This window comes from Emydura macquarii, unplaced genomic scaffold (assembly GCF_026122565.2).
Source record: "Emydura macquarii macquarii isolate MOO-44397 ecotype Brisbane River unplaced genomic scaffold, CSIRO-AGI_Emac_v2 contig_1146, whole genome shotgun sequence".
In the NCBI taxonomy this organism is placed as follows: Eukaryota; Metazoa; Chordata; order Testudines; family Chelidae; genus Emydura; species Emydura macquarii.
The window spans coordinates 6,387,352-6,409,182 of NW_027131283.1; the positions used below are offsets into that span (position 1 = coordinate 6,387,352).

The 21,831-nt window shown below is 39.7% G+C and overlaps 1 protein-coding gene across 2 annotated transcripts in view; it reads left to right on the plus strand.

Moving 5' to 3' along the window:
• The window catches only part of FOXO3 (forkhead box O3), a 136,404-nt gene that overhangs the window by 105,971 nt on the left and 8,602 nt on the right, over nt 1–21,831 (plus strand). Inside the window, exons 1-2 of one of the 2 annotated variants that reach the window (XM_067546566.1) lie at nt 4,407–5,084; nt 5,756–7,191. In XM_067546566.1, coding sequence (XP_067402667.1) covers nt 5,064–5,084; nt 5,756–7,156 — 1,422 coding nt within the window. In that variant the 5' untranslated portion in view covers nt 4,407–5,063 and the 3' untranslated portion in view covers nt 7,157–7,191. Of the gene's footprint in view, nt 1–4,406; nt 5,085–5,755; nt 7,192–21,831 lie in introns of those variants that run through there. The other variant, XM_067546565.1, reaches the window with a different exon arrangement.

The following is a 21,831-nucleotide window of genomic DNA, read 5'->3' on the forward strand; positions in this document are numbered from 1 at the left end:
TTGAAACAGGACATTTTGAATCACTGAATGCCCAGGCAAGGTAGAGATCAACACTGGTGTGCTCTACAGATCACACCCTTGTAATGTGGACTTTGGGGTTGTGCACACAAGCCCAAATATTCATGGAAAGTCCATGGGCTGGATGAAAATGTTCTGCCGGCTGGATCTGGTCTGCAAGCCATATATTTGACACTCTTGGTGCTAGTCAGATAGCATTTAGTGTTGCCTCATTACTTGCAGTGAGCCAATTGTTAAAGTAAACTACTGTTTTACCCTACAGGATGTCAGATTTGTAGATGGAACTTTACAGTTAGGAGTCTGTGTCTGAAATAGTGAATTAACCACTACAAAACACTGAACTGGAAACAGATCAACATGTAACTTGGTCTCAGCATTCACCAGCTGCACCTCATCATGCTAATCTTCAGGCTTTTTTTTTTAAACTGGCACTTTTAAGAGTTAAGTTACACAACTCTGTTTTTATTTTTAAGTGAGTGGATTCCTTGTTGCATTGTTGATAATTTTCAGGCTTTTTTTTTTTTTTTAAATAAAGTGGGGGGTGCTTTGAAGAGTTAGGTTACACAACTCTCTTTTTATTTTTAAAGTAAGTGGATTCCTTGTTGTGTTGTTGAGAATGATAAATTGAGACCACATGTTGCTTCCAGACAAAAAAGTCTCTATATTCCTGTAGAAGCACTTGCAGCTGGTGTCTGAGTTAATGGACGGGTTCCACAAGGTAAACACAGTTTGGAAGAGACTGAAACAGACACTGGCTAGGAGAGGCAGGGGAATTCTTGCGTTTTTAAAGACATGGGGATCTGCCAGTTTTGTTGGAGCAGAACAAAATGCTGAAATACTTTACAATTTTAAAGCATTGAGGCAAGGAGCAGTTAGGTGTCTATATCAAATCTGGTATGTAATATTTTGTAAATGATAAAATGCCCTGTCAGTAATCCTAATTCTTTGTAGACCTATCAAAATGGTCAGAGAAATAAGTTATCAGGACGTGATAGGTACACTCATTTTCTAAAGCAAAACATAGCTGATTTCTTGAAGGAGGACTAATTTAAGGAAGTTTTATGCAATGGATAAATTAAAATTTGAAAATATAGTTCTGGGTTCTAAAAAAGTATTACCTCCATCAGTGCTTTTGATCTGAGCACTGATCTGCTGATTCATTACGAAAGGGTCATTATATGCTAATGGACCCTGTACTCGCATACAGCGTTCCGTTCTTTTCACATACAAAACTATATGAAAAAAATTAAAGGTTGAGGTGCATAACAGAAGCAAGAAAGCACATAGTAAAGGAGCCAAAGGAGAGAGCTTGACACTCTAGTCCCACTTCCCTAGCTCCACTCGATGAGTTTCAGGCCCCAAGCATTTCCTCCCACCATGTGGCCCACCTCTACCAGACTTCTCCTTCCAGGAATGATCTAAAAAAGATCTCTTTCCCCTAAAACTCCAGCAGAGTCCTTTAGCCACTTGCAGCAACAATAGCCAAGGTTCAGACGCAGCAGGCTCCTGATTTCAACTGGATCCTTCTTCCAGGACTTTTCACCTCGTCAGTGGCATTTCCAGTTGCTTCTAACATCTTGCTGACCCTCTGATCTGCATTCCCCCTTGCTGGCCAGCCTCACTCCTTCCTGCCCATCCTGCATCTGATCAGGAACACCACAGCCTGTGCCAGCTCCAAACCTGCTCAGTAGGGCCAGACTTAGACCAAATGTCGCCCCAGGCGAGGACTGTCTTCTTTGTTAAACTTATTGCACTCCATTTGTTAAACTTCTGAATACCTTTTTTTTTTTTTTTTGCTTTTATAGTCCATTTCACAATTTTGATGCATGATTTATCCCTGTCATATAAGACGATATATTTGCACACTAGGATTTGTAAATCTGTATTTATTCATGCCATATATAAGCAAAGAAAAAAGAATAATTTCCTCTAAGCTTATAGAAACTTTTTAATTTTAAGAATAACTGAAATATACTAACATCAAGAAATTTAAACTGTGCACCAGCATGAGGTGGACCAGTATTAAATAGTGTTACAGTAGATAACAACATTAGAATGTTAATCCTAGTCCTTGAGTTCAGTCGCTTTTCTTGCCTTTCCCCTTGCAAAATGAAGCACAGCATCAGAGAGATCCAAAGACTGGCCAATGGCATTTTCAAGTGATAGAATTAGCAAGCGATGTCAGTCTCTCGTCAGCAAGTTTGTTTTTATATCTCACTGACTACTGGTGATGCCCTGCCCCTTATATACCTGCAAGGGCATGGCTGACAACATTCCTAGGAGATTTGAGGAAAATGTAGTTCTAAGAAAGTCTTGAAGGTTCCACAAGATTCTACAAAGGTCCAGAACATTCTAGGAGGTTAGTGAAAAATGAATCCACATATGGAATACCTGAAACATTTTACTTCAGACGTTCTGTTTTCCCTTTTGTCACTAACAATAAAAACAGCACCCTGAGCCTGGCGCCCCAGGTGGTTGCCTGGGTCACCTGCCCCTAAATCTGGCCTTGCTGCTCAGAATCCGTCTCAGCCCTTCCCACCCACTCAAATCCATAATCACTAACACCAGTGTTCAAATAATTGAAAGTTATCTGTAACTCTTCAGAAGTGTGCAGCCAAAGAAAGCCTCATCATATTCTTATTGTCTCACCACCATCTTACTTTCTTCACTCAGCATCTCTCCTTTTGTTGTTCCTTTTTGTGCTGAATCTTTATTATTTTTAGTATTTACTATTTGTACTGCAGAAGTGCCTAAATCTCCACTGAAGGATCGGGAGTTGTGCTAGCACCTACACATACACATTCTGTATATATTCGATTTTATATTGGAAGGACCACATGTTCTGTCTGTTAATAAAGCATATAGCACACTTCGGGCACTGTAGATAATAAAGGGAGGAATGCACCGTATTTATCTATTCTATTCTTATTCAGATCCTTATTTATATTGTGCCCATAAGTGAGGTATCTGAGTCCTTTCCAGAGATTCATTAAACAACATGACTAGCATCTGTCTCATGCACATGTCCTCCAATACAGTGCCACAAGAGTGCCATTGTAGTATCTTTAAAGCTTCTCATTAGGCATGGAAGGATTTGTTACATTTCCATTTTAACAACCTAATCCTGCTCCCATTCACATCAAAGGCAAAACTCCAATTGATTTGAATGGGAGCAGGATTGAACCTTCACTTTGCATTTTCTTGGGGTGGAGGTGGGGTCCCTTTGTGGTTTGTCACAATGATATATTTCTAATGCAGATTTTTGTGAGTGAATATTTTTGCAGACTCATAAGTTACACACATTGCCATTTTCATACCAACTCCGGTTTTCCTTTAGTGGTTTCTGTAAGAAGATTGTTTTCCTTTTGCATAATCACTGGCCAGTTTACTTTGTGTCCACTCTTTGCTGTGCCCTTGTTGTAGTGGCTCTGAATGACTTTTTCTTATTGTTGTGTGCAGTTAGGCCTGATCATACAACTGGATTCATGTGGACTGACATATATACTTCCTGCACAGAGCCCCATTGAAGCCAACAGGGCATGGGCATAAGAGTTCATCCACATGGATCCAGTTGCAGGATTGGAGCCTCAAGTAGGAAATGTTAGTTAAATTTTAAAAACTCAAATGGTTTATTTAAGAGCCCTGTGGGGGAGAGTGGGAAAGTGGGTAGTGTCATCTGGTTATTATCATTTAAAACAGATTTTTGCCAGACCCTAAATATAGTTAAAATCTCTCTAATTCAATAATAAAAAATTCCCTCCTGGCTAGACTGAGGAACTTGTATGCTAAGAATGAACCCAAAATAATTTTTTCAAAGTATTATAGTCCCTTGGAAATACCTGAGTGTATTATTGAGATTCTGACACAAACTTAACTTTAGTATCATTATGGAGTCTAGTTTGCTATACCATGCAGATTGTTTAAAAAATAACAACTCCTGTTTTGAACTGTAATTTACTAATTTTTCTTTTTCTTGAGTGTTAAACAAGAATGTCTTTGCCGTCCATGTGTGAGAAGAATTTGGGGGGGGGGAGCTCAGTGCTGAACTTGACCAAATATACAACATTAAAAAAAGTGTGTTTAAAGTCAACGAAACAGGGAAAAAATAATGTGGACTACATTTCTTCACACAGCCAACATGTCTTCAGTTCACTTATGTGAAACGTCCCTTTATGTTAATAGTATGAATGCTAATGTGTTTATGAAAAATGATGGTTGTGTGTTTTCTTTGTCCAGTTGAAACTGGAATCCCTTCAGTGCATTGTAAATGGAAAACACTTATTCTGGCTTGTTTGATTACAATGGGAGCCTGTTGACTTTCTCTTTTAAAAACATGCTGGTGGAACACATGTATTTGTATCCTCCACATAGATACAGCTGATGTTTGCCAATATTTTAAAAACGTCTTTGACTTAAAACTTGTGAATATTTAACATGCAGCACTTTGGTTTGCCAAAATAGTATGGCATAGCTCCAGAACTCTAAGTTGCACAAAAATAAAAAAACACACACAAACTCTTATTGAAAACTCTTCTTATGGTCTATTTAGCTGTATTTTAAGCAGAGGATCTAATGTTAGATTTTGATCTCAGTTACACTTGTGTAAATCTCGTTTCCTTTTACTAGAGTTACTGGGAGCTAGTTTTCTGGCTCTCTCTCAGGATTTTGTATTGGGGTCAATCACCATAGTATGAAGCCACACCACTTTTTAAAGAATGCATAGGCAGAATACTATTTTTAATTTCTTGTGTCCAGTGTATCTGAAGGTACTAGGGAGGATATGGGATATTAGGACCTTTTTATGGTCTAGATTTCTGTAACCTGCCGTGCTAGTGATCTTATTGTGTATAATGGCATTCCAGCTTTGAACGACTGTGAGGATGATGTGGGTGCAGGGAGCAACAGACTGGCTACCATGTATATAATTCGAATTCCAACAATGGAGAGAAAAATACACCCACCTCCACTGTGCAGTTCTGCAGGAGGAGGAGGGAAAGCTGTTGTGATTTGCACTGGAGTATTGTTATAATACATGTACAAATTGCATGTCAGTAAAGAATACAAAGGTACTTACAGAAGCTACAATGAGAGTAGACAGCCTTTCAATCAGTTTTATTGAAGTGTTTGCAGTTCTCATTATGAGAGAGTTGGAACAATTGTAACTGATAATTTAATCTGTATGCAGGACATTTTATTCAGTCAAAAATAGAAGTGCAGATCCATTGGAGCTTAGTGGTTGGTGATGCGTTTTTTGTTTTTTTTGTTTTTTTGTTTTTTTTGCTGTTGAATGATTTGAAAGTATGAACAACATACAGAGGGCTCATTTCTCACCCTCAGCACAGGGGAATGTCAGAGTGTTGGTTGCTATTCCTTCATCCTGCAGTTCCCAGCCTCATTGATGGGTACGTCAATGGAGATGGGCACAGCAAAGTGAAGCTCTGCCACATCCTTTCTCCTTGGAAGTGCTCTCTATGTCAAATGTAAGGAGGGGTGAGGCAGGGCAGCTGGCCTAGGAGCTGACTCTGCTTTACGGCAGTATGATGTTCTCCACAAGGGGAACTCACTGCTGGCAATTTTCAGCCGGTATCTGGCCACTTTGCATCCACCGCCTGAGCAGTGCCGAATGTTCAGGCAGCCGCATATCTTGATCTGATTTCTAGGTTTTGTTTAATTTTAGATTTGCATGATTGAGATTAAACTACTTGCCCTGACCTTTTGTTTTATTCCTTTCCCACAGAATTCAATCCGGCATAACTTGTCACTTCACAGCCGATTCATCAGGGTACAGAATGAAGGAACTGGGAAGAGCTCTTGGTGGATGATTAACCCAGATGGTGGAAAAGGTGGAAAGCCTCCACGGAGACGTGCTGTTTCAATGGACAATAGCAACAAGTACACAAAGAGCAGAGGACGAGCAGCTAAGAAAAAGGCAGCCCTGCAAGCTGCACAAGAAGCGAGTGAGGATAACCCATCTCAGCTTTCCAAGTGGCCCGGGAGCCCAACTTCCCGCAGCAGTGATGAGCTGGATGCATGGACAGATTTCCGCTCTCGGACAAATTCAAATGCCAGTACAACAAGTGGCCGTTTGTCACCTATATTGGCAAGTACTGAACTAGATGACGTTCAGGATGATGACGCTCCACTTTCTCCAATGCTGTACAGTAGTCCATCAAGCATGTCCCCATCAGTAAATAAACCGTGTAATGTTGAGTTGCCTCGGTTGACTGATATGGCAGGCACAATGAACTTGAATGATGGACTGTCAGATAACCTCATGGATGATCTTTTGGATGATATAACGCTCCCCTCTTCCCAGCAGTCACCTTCAGGGGGGCTCATGCAAAGAAGCTCCAGTTTTCCATATGGTTCCAAAGGTTCAGGACTTGGTTCTCCATCAAGTAATTTCAACAGTGCTGTGTTTGGACCATCATCTCTGAATTCCCTTCGTCAGTCTCCCATGCAAACCATTCAAGAGAACAAGCAGGCTACCTTTTCTTCCATTTCTCATTATAACAACCAGACACTGCAGGATCTGCTGGCATCTGACTCACTTAGTCACAGTGATGTCATGATGACACAGTCTGATCCACTCATGTCTCAAGCCAGCACAGCTGTGTCTGCCCAGAATTCACGCAGAAGTATCATGCTTCGTAGTGATCCAATGATGTCATTTGCTGCTCAGTCCAACCAGGGAAGTTTGGTCAATCAGAACCTGCTCCACCACCAGCATCAATCTCAGAATTCTTCTCTTGGTGGCAGTCGTGCCTTGTCAAATTCTATCAGTAACATGGGCTTAAATGACACAAACAACTTGGGGTCGGCCAAACACCAGCAGCAGTCACTTGTCAATCAGTCTATGCAAACACTTTCTGACTCGCTCTCAGGCTCTTCTTTTTATTCCAGTGTGAACCTTCCAGTCATGGGGCATGATAAATTCCCAAGTGATTTGGACCTGGATATTTTCAATGGAAGCTTGGAATGTGACATGGAGTCCATTATCCGCAGTGAACTCATGGATGCAGACGGATTGGATTTTAACTTCGATTCCCTCATCTCAGCTCAGAACGTTGTCAGTCTGAATGTGGGGAGCTTCACTGGTGCTAAGCAGGCTTCGTCACAGAGTTGGGTGCCAGGCTGAAGGATCTTTGAGAAAAGGGAAAATGGGCAAAGCAGGTCAGTCTTCTGTAGATGTGGTAAAAATATTTGGTTTGTTATTTTTATTGGTGTTTACCCTGAATAGTTAATGGTTTGTGTGCATTAATGATAGTAATGTGATGTATTTTGGTATATGATATGCAAAGCCAAGCAAACTTGGGAGGTCTTGAGGACGGGGAGGGAAAGCTAAGGGTTGTAAAGATTTCAAGTTTAAAATTCAGGTCTAGCTCCCCAGACCATGGGAAGGCAGTTTCTGCTCAGCTACAAAAACTGTCACTAAGGGAGACAGGGTCAGAAGCTACCTACTTTTTTATTTTTTTAATTTATTTTTTAAAAATGTTAGGTATTAATTAAACCAAACTTTTTAATTAAAAAAAAAATCATGAAAAACCAATTAGTGGAAGATGTGTGGTTTTAGGACTCCTGGAACTCAAAAATGACTTATTTTTATATCACAACAGACTGAATCTGCACCACAGTAGACAGCCCAAGTAACTGGGGCGATGTGCAGGGATGGTGGTAGAGGCTCCCGCAATGCATGGAGCAACAGTACAGCATGGGAAGGAAAGATTGCACTTGTGGATCTACTCAGTGTGTGGATCTGGTGCAGTAAAGTGCAGGACACATTGGGACTTAATTAGAGTTGTATTTTTGCTATGGTGCAGTGATTTTAAGGAATTTTTTCTCAAGGAAAAAATGCAAAAATCATGGAATCATTGAAGAGAGGAACCTAGGCTTAGGGAACAGCCATTTTAAATGTGTAAAATGTATAAGGGCTAATCATAACCACGAGTAGTCTCTTTCCATTTTAGGGCCCAATCCTACAATCTGTCCTATATATGACTCCTAGTAATTTCAGTAGCAGTTTCATACACATAACACCAGGAGGTTTGGGCTGTAATATATTCCTGGTTAGGATTAGCCTCTTCCCATCTTTTTTGAATTTATGACAGTTTCATGGGTTTTCTCCATACTTCTTTTCCTTCATAGTGGAAATTGTCAGTCTTGCTGCTGGTATGTGTGCGCTCCTCCTTGTTTCTGCAGATCATCCACCTTTTTACACACACACATTCACTCTCTCATGTTATAGATTCTTCCTGAAGTGCCCTTCGTCTTTGTTGTTTGTTTATTAATATAGGGGAATAGATTTCAAAATACAGGCGTATAAAAGATTAGTTATAATAAATTAGAGTGCAGAAATCCTGTTAACTTCAGAATCATGGCTAGAATACCCCAGCTGCAAGGCTAACAGGAGCATTTCATTTGCGATTTACTTTACATTCTTTTTTTTTTGTTTGTATTTCAAGTTTAAATTGCATAACTTGCTGATGAACTGCCCTCTCACCCTTGCTACTTGAGGTATTCTGTAGTTAATGGAGATTTCTTTCTCTAATTCACAGTTAGACTGTTAAGGAAAGGCTTTGAAGTTGGTGAACAGCAGTGGTGAGTGATGCTTCCTGCTGCATGTTTTGAGCATCGTAGAAGATATATATTGATTTGTTGTCTGAAAAGAGAGAAGGACTGTGCCATGAACAAAATTCCTTCACTTATTCTTCAAAGGCCACTTTCTTAGATTGTGGTAGTTGGCTGCCCCCATCTGTTATCTTTTCCAGAAGAAAGAAGCTTCACTGATATCTTTGCAGTACAAGCCATACTCTTTCCAAATGTGAGACTGCTGAAGTGCAAGGCCAGGAGATGGTCTTTGGAAGGAATCAGCCATAGAGTCTAATCTCACCCTGCTGATCATGCCATAGGATAGCACCTTGACAAGGCTGTGCATGCTATATGGGTATTTACTAAAATTCAAAAGACTTAGATTCTCTTTCAGTTTCATCTTTTAACAATTTTTTCAAAGGAATGATTTCCCTCCCTCAGAATCCCTTGTCCATGAATTATTAACAAAAACTTCCTAAACTCCAGGCTTGTTGAGGGTTCTGGTTTTTTTCTGTTTTTGTTTGGTTTGTTGTTTTCCTTCTTAGTGCATATATAGTGTTTGGAGTTAGAAATCCCAAATCTTAATGTGATGTACAAAAACAAAGCAGGAACGTTATCACAATAAAATGTCCAAGATCACAGTTTGCCAACCGGTCTCGCAAAAATAAATGCCATTGACAATAGACTTGACACCACGTTTTAGTAGCATCACTATACTGCTTACGCGAAAAGGATATCTACATGGAGCCTTGACTGGGCAGCATCACAATAAGTGTGCTGCACAGGAATATCTGCAAAGTTCTCCTGGTTGCCTTGTAAAAGATTGCCCTTTACCATCCATGGAAAGAATAGATGCCTTGATCTTTTCCAGGCTGAATACTCAGAATAAAGAAACTGGTACATGTGTGTGAAAGGACTTTGTTTACAGAGGACAGCCCTTTTAACTATAAAAAACTCTTCTTGGTGGAGTACTAGCCACTCTTCTGTGGAAATCCGTCACTGCCTCTGATTACTGGTGCTAGTGGCTCATTTGGTACCAGGTGCAAGAGCAGATGTGGTTTTTCTGCTGAACTTACTGATTGTGAATAGTTCCTGATCTATTAAACAATCTCATATGAGAATTTGACTCCATATGAGTGTCTCTTATTTTGGTAAAAGTGTCTCAGATAAAATATTATGCAGTAATTCCGCAGTGTTTTTTTAATTGTCTGCTTCACCATAGTCATAAGGAGCTTGAATTAAATGCTACTCTAAGCAATTTTCCTGATCTCAGTAACAAATCTTTATAAGATTAAAGCTTTAGAAAGTACTTTTCAGCAGAATGTTCCAGCCGTTACAGAGACAAAATCTGTTTCATGAAAAAGACTGAGTGGGATTTCAGAACCAAAATGTATCATTTTCAGCAGGTTATCAACATACATAGAATATTAAATTCTAAATTTTCCATAAACCAGCAAAATCTCTTCAGAGTCATTTTTTTGGAAAGAAGAAATATAGAGTTGTTTAGTTTATGCTTAGAATCTATATAGTGTTGTACCTACGTGGGATTTATTTTTTTAATCCAAAGACTTTCTTTATAGGAGCAATACAAATATGCAAAGAATCCAACATTATGAATTTAGTTTCTGTAGAAATTTCTGGGAGAGAATACTCCCCAATTCTGTTACACTGGCTTTGTGCCTCTGATGGTAACCATGACCAGCATTTCAGAGTGACCTGGTTGGGGCATGATATAACTGCTGTTGTTTTTAGCCTGGAAAAAGGAAAGGGAGAGAATCAGTAAACTTTCTCTTACTTCATTCACTCATCTATAATCTTCCCCTGTTCAGACAGTTTGTCCCTATGTTCCTTTTTAGCTCCATTTCTTTTGTCTACTTCCCAAAAGTATTGAATCTGACCCCCCAAAACCCTCAATAATCAGGACAATTTTTCAGCTAATATATCAATAAATAAATTTAAAAGTCACTATTTCCTAATCTCTCTTTAGAGTACTTATGATTGTTAACGTCTCTTCTTACAAACTGGGAGTCCCACATCAGCTTTGTTTTATGATCGTTCTCACCCACTGAATACTCAGGAAATGGTACTGATCAAAAGGGTAGCAGTAAACATACCTAGAAAGGTAGAATAGTCTGGAACTTTATATCTGCCTGGAATGTCATGGACTGATGATCAGCATTTTATGAAGAAAGATTTTAAAGTTCTGTTTCAACGGATTCCTCTAGGTTCCATAATACAGTTGAAGAAGGATTGAGTTGACTTGCTTGAAAACTGAAAGCAAAAATACCTCAGAAATTGGCTAGAGACGTTCATTTTTTCTTCATGCATCATTTACAATGATGCAATCCTAGGTCAAAGAGTCCTTGCAAGGTCAGCTAACTATAGTTGTAGATTACCCACGTTTAAAGGGTAACACACAGTGTTACATCACTAAAGACAACAGTTACCTCTACAGTATAGCAAATGAGATAAATATTTGGGCTATTTGCTGATTAGGATTCACCAGGTAAGCCTCTCTGAATTACATTCACCCCTGTTCTCACACAAGGCTCTGAGATTGTCCAGAGCATGTTCCACAGAGAAGACATTTGTGTCTTTCCAGAAAATAAGTTTTCTGCTACTGCAGTTGAATTGAAAAAAGCAGAGTTTGAGCACCTATTGCCCAATAATTCTGACAGTCCCAGGGCCATATGTGTTTCCTTTTCTGAAGAAGTAAACATCATCATGGAGATTACCATGCTGGCCAGAAAGAAAGCACCCTCAAATAACACTGTCTCAGGCTTCTCTGGTGTGGGGTAAGCAGGCAGCAGTTATTTAGGTTTTTATAAATGGAGATAGGATGCAGTTGCTTTCAAAATCTAAGGGATTTTAAAGCCACCAGTGGACAAAGGGATTTCAGAGAGGCCCTTGGATGGCAGGAAAGACTCAGAGAAATGATACAAGGATCCCCACAGAATGCTGAAGGAACTTGATGGATAGTTGTACATCTCTTGCCACTTATTGGGACTGGGCCTTGTCTAGTTTGTGGCCAGACTGGAAGGTAATTTTAAGGGGTTGAAAAAATGCCTATCTACTTTACAGTTTACTCACTTTCAATTTCAATTATATTCAGGTCTGAGTTTGAATCGTCAATACCCTGATGTGGGTTATAGCAATAAGATAACACAATTACTAAACTTAGGCTTTTTCCTGCACTGATTCAGTCATCAGATTGGTTTTTTTAATATTAGCTGACATGATAATAAATTGTTGGCTCATGTATGGGCATCACAGAAGAATTGAGTCTTAAGGAGTATTTGAATGAGGAGAGTTTAGCAGCTTGGCAGACATAAAGAAGAAACATGTCCAAGCATAGAGACCAATATGGAAGAAAGCACAGAAATACCTGAGGGATAATCTTTTTCACTGATATTTGTGAAACCATCATCTTTATCCATTAGCACATGTAAAACTGGTAAATTTTGTAACCTATGTATAAAGCCAAACCCTTTCATGAGCATAAAATCAATTCTCCATTTTTAAAAAGACAATGAGGACTAAAAAAGAATAATTTTAAGACCTAAATCTTGTCCTAACACATCTGTATTTTTGTATTTTTCAGATGTATGACAGATTCTGATTTCTAGTGCACATCATCAAGTAGATATTTTGTAGATGTTTGCTGTTTATCTATTAACATTTCTTAAGTGTTTATCACTGTAGTATTACTGAGATATTTGATGCCAGTATATATTGCTCGGGTGAGATATAGAAACTGGCTCATTTTCTCTAAAATTGCAACTTAATTAGTAGGTGTGCATTTGACCTGCTTGAACATTAAATTTAATTTTCATGGCTGCTGCTGATGGCAGTATTTTAGAAATAAGCAATTAAATAAGGTTCAGTTTCATCTTCATCACAAATGCAGGCAGTGACTGATGGCAGGAAATTTTGCTCAATAGATATATAATTTTTTACATTGCACCATAAAAGTGCACATAAATGAAGTTGATCTGCAGACTACAGGGCAAGATAAATTATTTTATTTGTCTGGTGAAATTTTGAGGTACTTAAGCTCCTGTCATGCAGTACAGCCTCTTATTTGGACCATACACCCATGATGTCTCATTGACTTCATGGGTGAGTAGAGGGTAGAGTAAAGCACTCTGTGGGGGTGTGATTTCTAAAGCGCACTAACATCTTGCACATTAATTGGTCCATGTAGACCCTGCTGGTGTGCTTTAACATAGTGCTGTTTGAAACAGTGCTATATTCAAGCGCCCGAGGGAACCTTTCGTTTGCACCAGCAGAGGCGACATGGACCAATTAATGTGCAATATGTTACTGTGCTTTAGAAATCACACCATTATAGAAGACAGTACCATGTAGATAAGCACTTAGTATGGGTGTATGGGTCAGAACTTGCAGACTGTATTGCATGATTTCGGGCCTTCGGTTTATTTTCAATGTGTACTCAAGCAAACTCGCCTTCAAGACCATGGGTAAAGATTGGATAAAAGCTGAATAAGGCATATGCTTCATTATTAGCACGTAATAAACAGTAATGTTTCAGTGCACTAAGTACCTGCTACAGATGCTCTCAACTCCCACTGGCATTCAGTACCTCACAGGAGAGGTTCAACACCTTGCAAGGTTGGGCATTTAATTAGGGCATTCAGTACGTTATTTGTAAAAATGTGTAGACATTAGGTGTCCAAAGTGTTTTAATTTTTACTCTAAACTGTGTTGTCAGGGTTTTTTTTTTTTAATTTTCAGGAAACTTTTCCCAGACACTGTGAATTAGAGGTACAAGATATTGCCACTCCTTAAAGAGATACCATTGACTTTTAAAAATCACATTTATGTCTGAAAAATGTTTACCTACTGTTGTTACAAGTGACACCTAACATTCCTAACCCTGTCCCCAACCCTGAAAGAGATTAAAGAGACATGGCTTTTCTCTATTCGTTTACTTTGTGCATATGACAGCACATTGCTTATAGTCTACTTCACTGTTGCCCGGTGTATTCAGGTAGGCTTTGACCTTGCAAGGAATCTAGGAAATCAGTGGGACTCTGTGCTGGTGAATCTTCCTGCCCCGAAACATAGACTTCCCATATCCTTTTGCAGCATCAGGGCCTTTGTGAGCTTCCTATTTGTTTGTGTGGGTCATTTACATAGGGTAGTAAAAGGAAAGGAAGAAATATGTTGAAGATTTGAAAATGTTCTTGTAAGTCACAAAAGTTGGCAGGGGGATACAGAGGAAAGTGTAGCATCTAAAATACTTCTGAGTCACTTTTAATGGGTTAGTATTTGTGAGTTGATGGTGTACTTTTAAAGTTGTGTTGTTTCACTCCAGGCAGGTTTTTACATGTCTGTTTTATGTCCAGGTGAACATCACATTCACCGGGTTTTGTCATTTATAAAAATACCTTTATTAAAAATTTTGTATTTTATAGAGTACTGTAATTCCAATTAATAAAATGTTCAGGTCCGTGTCAGGGATGTGCTTATAATTAACAAATACACTACACTAACCATCAAATCATGGGGTTTAGAGTTGGCTCCAGAAGGCTGACAATTGAACATCCAACTGACTATGCACTAAGAGGAATTTCGGCCCTGTATAGCCCAGCCCGCCTGAGATTTCAGCAAGGCAGTAGGTATGTCCAAAAAGAGAGGAATCCTCCCTTGGCCACAGAATAGCAGAAATGCTAATGCTGGAAATAGTTCTCATGGTCCTCGCACATTCCCTCTTTGGGAGGAAGGACGGAAGGATCCACCCTCAGATACCTCCCTGGCAGGATGGTCCCGCCAGTTCTTCTTGCCTGATACAACAGAAAAGTTCTACTGCATGGGGGCGCTCAGCACCCACAGAGATAGGATGGGATTTGTCCCAGAGCTCCTGATCCATGAGGTGCTAAGGGCTTCTTGCTAAGGGATGGCAGAATCCCACAGAAAAGGTGTCTCTTCTTTGTTGCCCCTTGCACAGCTGCCAAATGAGCAGCTTAGGGTTTGTCCCTGGATACTCTTAGTAAGCAAACATAGTCACTTCTAAACACAAGACCCAGAATCTGCTACCCTTCTTCATACTGAATAGTACTTACCTCCACTAGTCAGTGGGACAGCTTACAGAGTAAGGTGCTACTCAATGTGGGTAAGGGTATCAGAATCTGACCACATCAAAGGGCATGCTTGCCCTGTAAGTGCCCCCTGCTGGCCAAATGTGGCTCTGCTGACACCTGCCTCAGTTTCCCTTTTACTCAGGGGCTCCTCACAAAGTCCACACTGTTCAGAAATTCAAAACATTTCCCTTTTGGGGTTCAGTTTATTAAGACCTGCAGAAAGTCTTTCAAAATACAACTCAAAGATTACGAAGTCTTCATCCCGGTTTCAGTTGGACCTAACCCCTCCCTCTCGAATGTCTGGCTTATCTTTAAAGTTCATTTCTTCACCCCATTCCCAAACTGGGCACAGCCCTTCCTCCCCTGAGGGTGTGTCTTCCCTTGAGAGTTCCAATGCTCTTCTACTTCAGCTCCAAGCTTCCTTCCTCTCTGAGGATCTGGCTTCCTGCTCTCATAGCACCTCTTGCTTGGAGTTTGACCTTCTCCATTGCTTCCCTGCTAATGTTTCCCCCCCCCTGCTGGCTCAGAGCCCTGGAGGAGCCTTATTTACTCCCTGCAGTGTCTGCATGCATCTACCAACAACCACCTGCAGCTGTCCCCCATTTAAAAAACCCAGGTGCCTTCACTTAAGCCTAATTGGGCAGTAAGTAATCAGTCCAGGTTCATTGGACCCTGCTCGCTCATAAAAGTGCCAGTCACCTGTGACAGACCCCAAAATATAAACTCTGGATTGTTCACTACTTCTGGAATTGGTTTTTTTGCTTGTTTGTTTCTGTCTGTCTGTCTAGAGCTGGGTTGGATTTTTTTGTTTTTTCTTGGTCAGGGATGCAAAACCATGCTCTGAAGTGTCCCCTAGCATCTGTTTGTCAGAAGCTGGGAATGGGTGACTAGGGATGGATCACTTGATAATTACCTGTTTTGTTCATTCCCTCTGAAGCACCTGGCTTCATTGTCGGAAGACAGGATACTGTGCTAGATGGACCATTGGTGTGACCCAGTATGGCCATTCTTATGTTCTTATTAACTAAGAAAAATAATCTATAAAAATTAACATCCACCCCATAGAACAGAGATGTGAAAAGACAACTGCAAAACCAGACATGTTCTAACGTTGTACAATGTCTCTGGTTTTTTTGTGGGTTTGTTTTATTTTTATTTATTGTATTTTATTTTTTAGCACATTGTTTTTGTCATGTGATTCAGCAGCAGTAATTAACAGAAACTTGCCATCCCTGCAGATGCAAAGATTACAGGATGACATACTCTCACCAGATGACAGCATAAAACTGATATTTTTAGAACAGCCTGCATCAGTTGGTCTCCCCAGTGCTTTCCTCTTTGTATCAACAGCATTAGGATTTTATTACAGAATGAGTCTTTGTAAATTTTCTTTTTTGTGTGAATGAGCTGTAGTGATTGTTTAGAACTGCGGGTTAGCATTTGTTCTGAAATGTCCTACTGTGATAGTTACAGGTTGATTTCTTTTTCAAGTACATTGTGCCTTTTATAATAATCCTTTAAAAAACTCAATTTTCTTAAAGAATCAGGCACATAGAAGTTAATTTTAGAAACACAGAGTTAGCCAACTGAGTTAAGGCCAAGATCTTTCTTTTTTTAAAAAGACTATTTTTCACGTGAATTCTGTGCTGATTAAGGTGATGAACTGACAGTTCTGAAGGCTGAAATCTTCTGTTCATTATGTTCACAGACAGGTACAACATAGAGAGCAGCAGTTCGAGCTTCCCCACTTGGTTATTACAGTAATGAATGCCATAAGAAGCCTGTAAATAAATAAATGTGCCCTTTATCTTCACCTGGAGAGACTAAGTAGTTCAATCTCCAGGAGCATTTAATCCTTGGTCTTTCTACTGAGATGGCCAGCAAGGATGGCAGTTGTTGTGGGATGTGTGTGAGATGGACATCTGTTGAACGGTAATTGGACTGAGAGGACTAAACTCATTTTACAGAGGTCATTGCATAGCATGAAGGTCTGAGATCAGTTTCAAGAAAAGATACCTTTCCAGATGATTCCAGAAAGAAGTGTTAATGCACATTTTGATTCTAGGTTAATGTTTTCTCCAGTCTTTTTTTCTTATATTGCCTTGTTCAAAATTATTTTTCCCGATTTTCAAAGAAAAGAAATTGATTTCAAGAAGGGCTAGAGAAATTTGATTTAGTGGGAGAACTTTCTCTCTATTTCACTTCCCTTTGTGTTTCTGCTCTTCTGGAGTTTGTGATAGAGGGGATCGTACCTTTCTTCTACCATATCATTATGGTGTGCCTTCCTTTCCAGTGATTTTGCTTGGCTTATTGGCCTGTCACTTTCAATTAACTTCAGCAGAAAATCAGAACTCTGTATTGTAGGAAGGATCTTTTTAAAGAGATGCACACTACCCTATTCTGACAGAGGAAAAGCAAGGTCTCAGTAAATGCATGTTGAGTAAAGAAGAGTAGATTTCATGTTTCTGTTGCAATATAATCCAGTATTCACTATATCTAGTTCTGCTGTCAGTCAGCAAGATACTTTTTACCCTCTCACTGCGAAAGTAGGGTTTGTTCTTCAGATACAAAAGTGTAGGTAAAATCTTTCCCTCTACTTCATAGAGGCATTAGGGTACCACTTCCTCTTCCCATTAACACATGTAGCAAGATCTGATCTCTCTCTAGTTTTCCAGAGAACACTAGGAACTATCTGCCATGACATCTAGCACATAGTGTCCATTTCACTGTCTTGCTGGCATTTCTAATCCTCTTCCTCCAGCCAGTTAATGTGTATGTTTGATCAGCAGCATTGTGCCCTGAAACTGCAGAATGTCAGTAGTGCTAAACACGCAAGTTGAAATCACGACCCAAGTCAATGGCAAAACTCTCATTGACTTCTGTTGTGCCAGAATTTCACCCACGTTTGATACCATTGTTCTCTCCCTGTGTAGCTCTGTGAGGGAAGGGCAGAGTTCTGCCCATAGAATTGTAAGATAAGAGGCTTCTAGTACATTGTAGAGACGTAATGTCCTGTACGTAAACCTTTTTGAGCAGGCCAGGATAGAAGATTAAATACTGGCATATGTCATGGCTTTAAGAAATAAATATATTACAGTACTTCTGCTGGGAATAAAAGTGCGCACTGATGTATCTATATTTGCAAAAACTCATGCAGTAATTTGTTTTACAAAGTTTTTGTACTGGCCACAATGCAATGACATCTTCATAGTAGCATATATGATCCTGAATTGTCAGTAAAGAACGATCCTGCTCCTATTCAAAGAGATTGCAAAACTTCCACTGAATTGAGTAGTTCAGTATCAGGTCCAAAAACATTACAGAAATCAGAACCTACATTTTGCTTCCATAATTGCTTGTTTCTTTTCCCAACTCTGCCTCTCACTAAATGTGTGACCATGGGTAAGCCACTTACCCTGTCTGTGTGTCTGTTTCCTCATCTGTCAAATGGGTATATTGATTCTTATCTACATCATAGGGTGATTTGAAACTTAGTTAAAAACACTTTAAAATCCTCATAAGGTGCTGTAAAGGTACCAAGTATTATTATTTATTACCTAACCCATATTAAATTATAAAATACACATAACAGACCATAATTTCTTCATGATTATTTATTTATCTATCACAGGTTAAATATACAAAGTCCTGTTGTCTATGAGGGACATGAAAGGAAGGGCCTTCGTATCCCACGAAGTCCAATACTTAATTATTTTCAAGTACTGTGAGTTTCTGCTATGCAAGAATAAGGATTATTATTCTTATTATAGGAATGACAAGCAGCATCTTCTTCCATAAAGAGAAGGAAGGTAGAATTTTTTTGGTCTGATGTGCCAGAATAATCTGTATTTACTATGACTCTAAGCAAGTCTTTAATCCCAGAAAGATCCCTCAGGATGATCACATGCATTGTCTGGGTCAACACAAAGTCAAAATGTACAAAACAAAACCCCCCAAATCCCTGCATGTACAGCTGAGCACAGCTTCAGAAAGGGAGCTAACAAATCCTAGCCCCCTATGGTGAGACCAGATACAGTAGTGGCTTAGATGGTTTTTGTTTTGTTTTTAGTTTCAGATTGACCTCCTGAATAAGCTTATTTCTATGCAATACCTTACATTCAGTGAAATATATTTCTGAAATATTAATCAGAGTTTTAATTGTTGGTTTTATGGCATGTTCTACAATGCTACTGCTTTGGAATAGCGGCAAATGAAAGGGTTAAACTTTCATATTTCACATGCATGTGTAAATACCAACATAGGATCTTTCCAGCTCCCATAGTCCTTTGTTCTACTTAACTCCGTCTCCTTAATTTTCTACTCTGTTTTTCTTGCTCTCTGAACTGGAAAGAAGCAAAAATTTTATAAGTAAAGTTTCAGGGAAAGAAAGCCTACTTGGGTAGGAGTATGCGTAAAGTATTCGGACCTCTGAAGGAGATTTGTGAAGTTGTCACCCATCTTTCTTTCTGGGATTGTCCCAATTTTGAAGGAGTTGTCCCTTGCAAAATATTAACAGATGCCATAAAACATTGTCAAATCAAAATGTTACAACACAGGGTCATTTTTGATGCAGTGTGATATTGTCAGTGCAATGTCATTATGACACACCATGTCATGACATCAGGATTTCTGATTTTTATTCTGTCAGGCAGAGTGTTATGTAGCAACCCTATGTCATCATAGAAGCCTCAGCCACAAAAGTAGTCTTCCTTAGTAATTTCAAAATAACTAGCAAGCATTATTCTTCATTGGAACTGTGAATACTAAGGGCAGAATATTAACCTAAAACCCAAACAAAAGTATGTCTGGAATAATTCAGAATAAAATATCTAAATCTAATCCCTTTCCAAGACAGTGGACAGTACTCTCAGAAAATATATCACCAGTTAGAAAAATAACAAATATGCTCAAATATTTTTCATTTTAAGAACAGCCCCATGATTTCTGTTTTGCAGAGGAAAGAATAATCTGTATCTTAAATTAAGATGGTGCAAACGTTGAACCGAGCAACAGGTTTTGTGATTTAGTGCTCCCTTTACCCCAATTCCTTTAAATTTCAGCCTTATCAAGTAGGCTGTTGCACCTATGCATGTTGGTCCACCACAAAAAGATTTTAAATCAGAGATAAGTAAGATAAGCTTCCTGTGCTATCATATTTAATAAATGAGGTTCACAAAATGTCTGATAGTCTTTTGCCTTTCCATGCTGCAGTAGAGACAAGCTCTTTTAATTTGTGTATAGCTACACAATTGGCAATGATCACAGGAACAGTGTGCAAGTGCATGAGAGTTCATAGACATATCTCACTGACGGACAGGAGTTTGTTTCAGTGTCTCACACCACCTCTTTCTCAGGGAAGATTACTTATAAAGAAGTTTTTGTGATGTTCTACCCCAGTTAGAAATACCCAGTGAAGATATGAATATCTGTAATGGAGACCTATGTGTTGTGATATTTTCATGATAAAGGCACCTTCGTTAACCATTTAGATTAATTAGGAAGTTGTTTCTATGTTTCCGGCATAGGAAATGTTAGTCTGTTCCAGTTCCAAGTAGTCCATTTCCAAGATCATAATTATTTCAAGGCCCTTATAACTCTTCTTTTATGAAGATTGTGTTACTGATTGTTATGGTTACCATATTGATACACTCACATCCAATTTCAGCAGGAGCACATTTGCTGTGCTTTGCACTTGGGGAACATCAATGCGTCACCTTTCCATTCTGAAGAAGTTTCCAGTGCAACATAATGAACACCAGTGGGAACCAAAGGGGGAAAGCAGTCTGCATTAGGTAATGCTTTAGAGTTTCCCTCTTGGTGCCTGAGTTGAGATCAGGACTTGGGGGACTTAATTCCAATTGAACGGTGGTGGAATGATGCTAGATAGTGGTAAATTAAATGTTATTGCATGGAGGGAAATCCCATCTCAAACAGCCCAATCACAAAGTAAGCAAAGAATAATAGTGGTTCACAACCTGTGGGGAGCAAGCAGGGGTGATTGAGAGGAGGAGGAGGGGGCAGAAGAAAGGGACTGTCTGCCACACAATCACTTGCAAGTTAAAGAAATTGAAAATATTGAAGCGATTGATTGATTGATTACCTTGTACCTTTACCTAGCGGAATCAATCGAGTCGTCATCTAGGATTCAAAATATTCGTTATGTATTACAGAACAGAAAATAATCTTGAACTGTCTGTAGTCAAAATGAATTTATAGTTAGTAAAACAGTTACTTTAAAAAAACAAAAAAGAAGCCACTGATTTTTTAATCTTGCGTGCCTGCGTGCACATTCCACCCTTGCATACAGGTTACAGACCACTGTGGGAAAAGTCCAATGGCCATCTTTTTTATTGTCATCTTCTGTGTGTAGTGGGCCAAAATCAGAGCTGTCATTAGCAAAGCAGCTGCATTGCTTACACTGGTTCTGAATTTAGTATATGCGTGCATGCGTGTATGTTACAGAGTTGTTGGTATTAACTCCATAGTCAAGGGTGCACTGTGGTTTACACTGTCAATGAGAGTGAAATCCCTCTGTTTCACACTTTACTTGTTCAATTTAGTCTCCAAATTTGGCACAGAAACTCTTCAAAGGATAATTGAATTTTGCCTTTTTGCATAGGGAACATTCAGATATGCTCCTTATTTGAAATTTTACCAAACCTGTGGAACGAGGGAGTCAGCCTATCCATAGGAGCCAGAGAATTAACTGTGCTGGGGACAAGTGCGCAGGAGTCCAGGGACTCAGCTAAGACATCTGCTACTCAGGCCCACTATCCATCTAGGGTGACCATCCAACCCAGATTGGGCGGGACAATCCCGAAATGCGGAGTTCAAGTCCTGATCCTGGGCTGAATGACTCTGGGACAGCATTTGTCCGGGATTTCCTGTGGTTCCTCTTCACGCCTACCTGAGGCTCAGGGGTGACGTCAGCCTCTTCCTTCTCACCCCTGAGGAGCCGGCCAGTAGTAAGAGCCCGAGGGCAGGTGGAGGGTCTGGGGCTCCCCGCAGCGGGTCAGGCTCCGTGGACAGCTCTTACCATGGACCGGCTCTAGCTTCCAGCCTGACCACAGGGGGCAGGGACTTGGGGGGAAGAGAAGGAGCAGAGGGCAGGGCCTTTGGG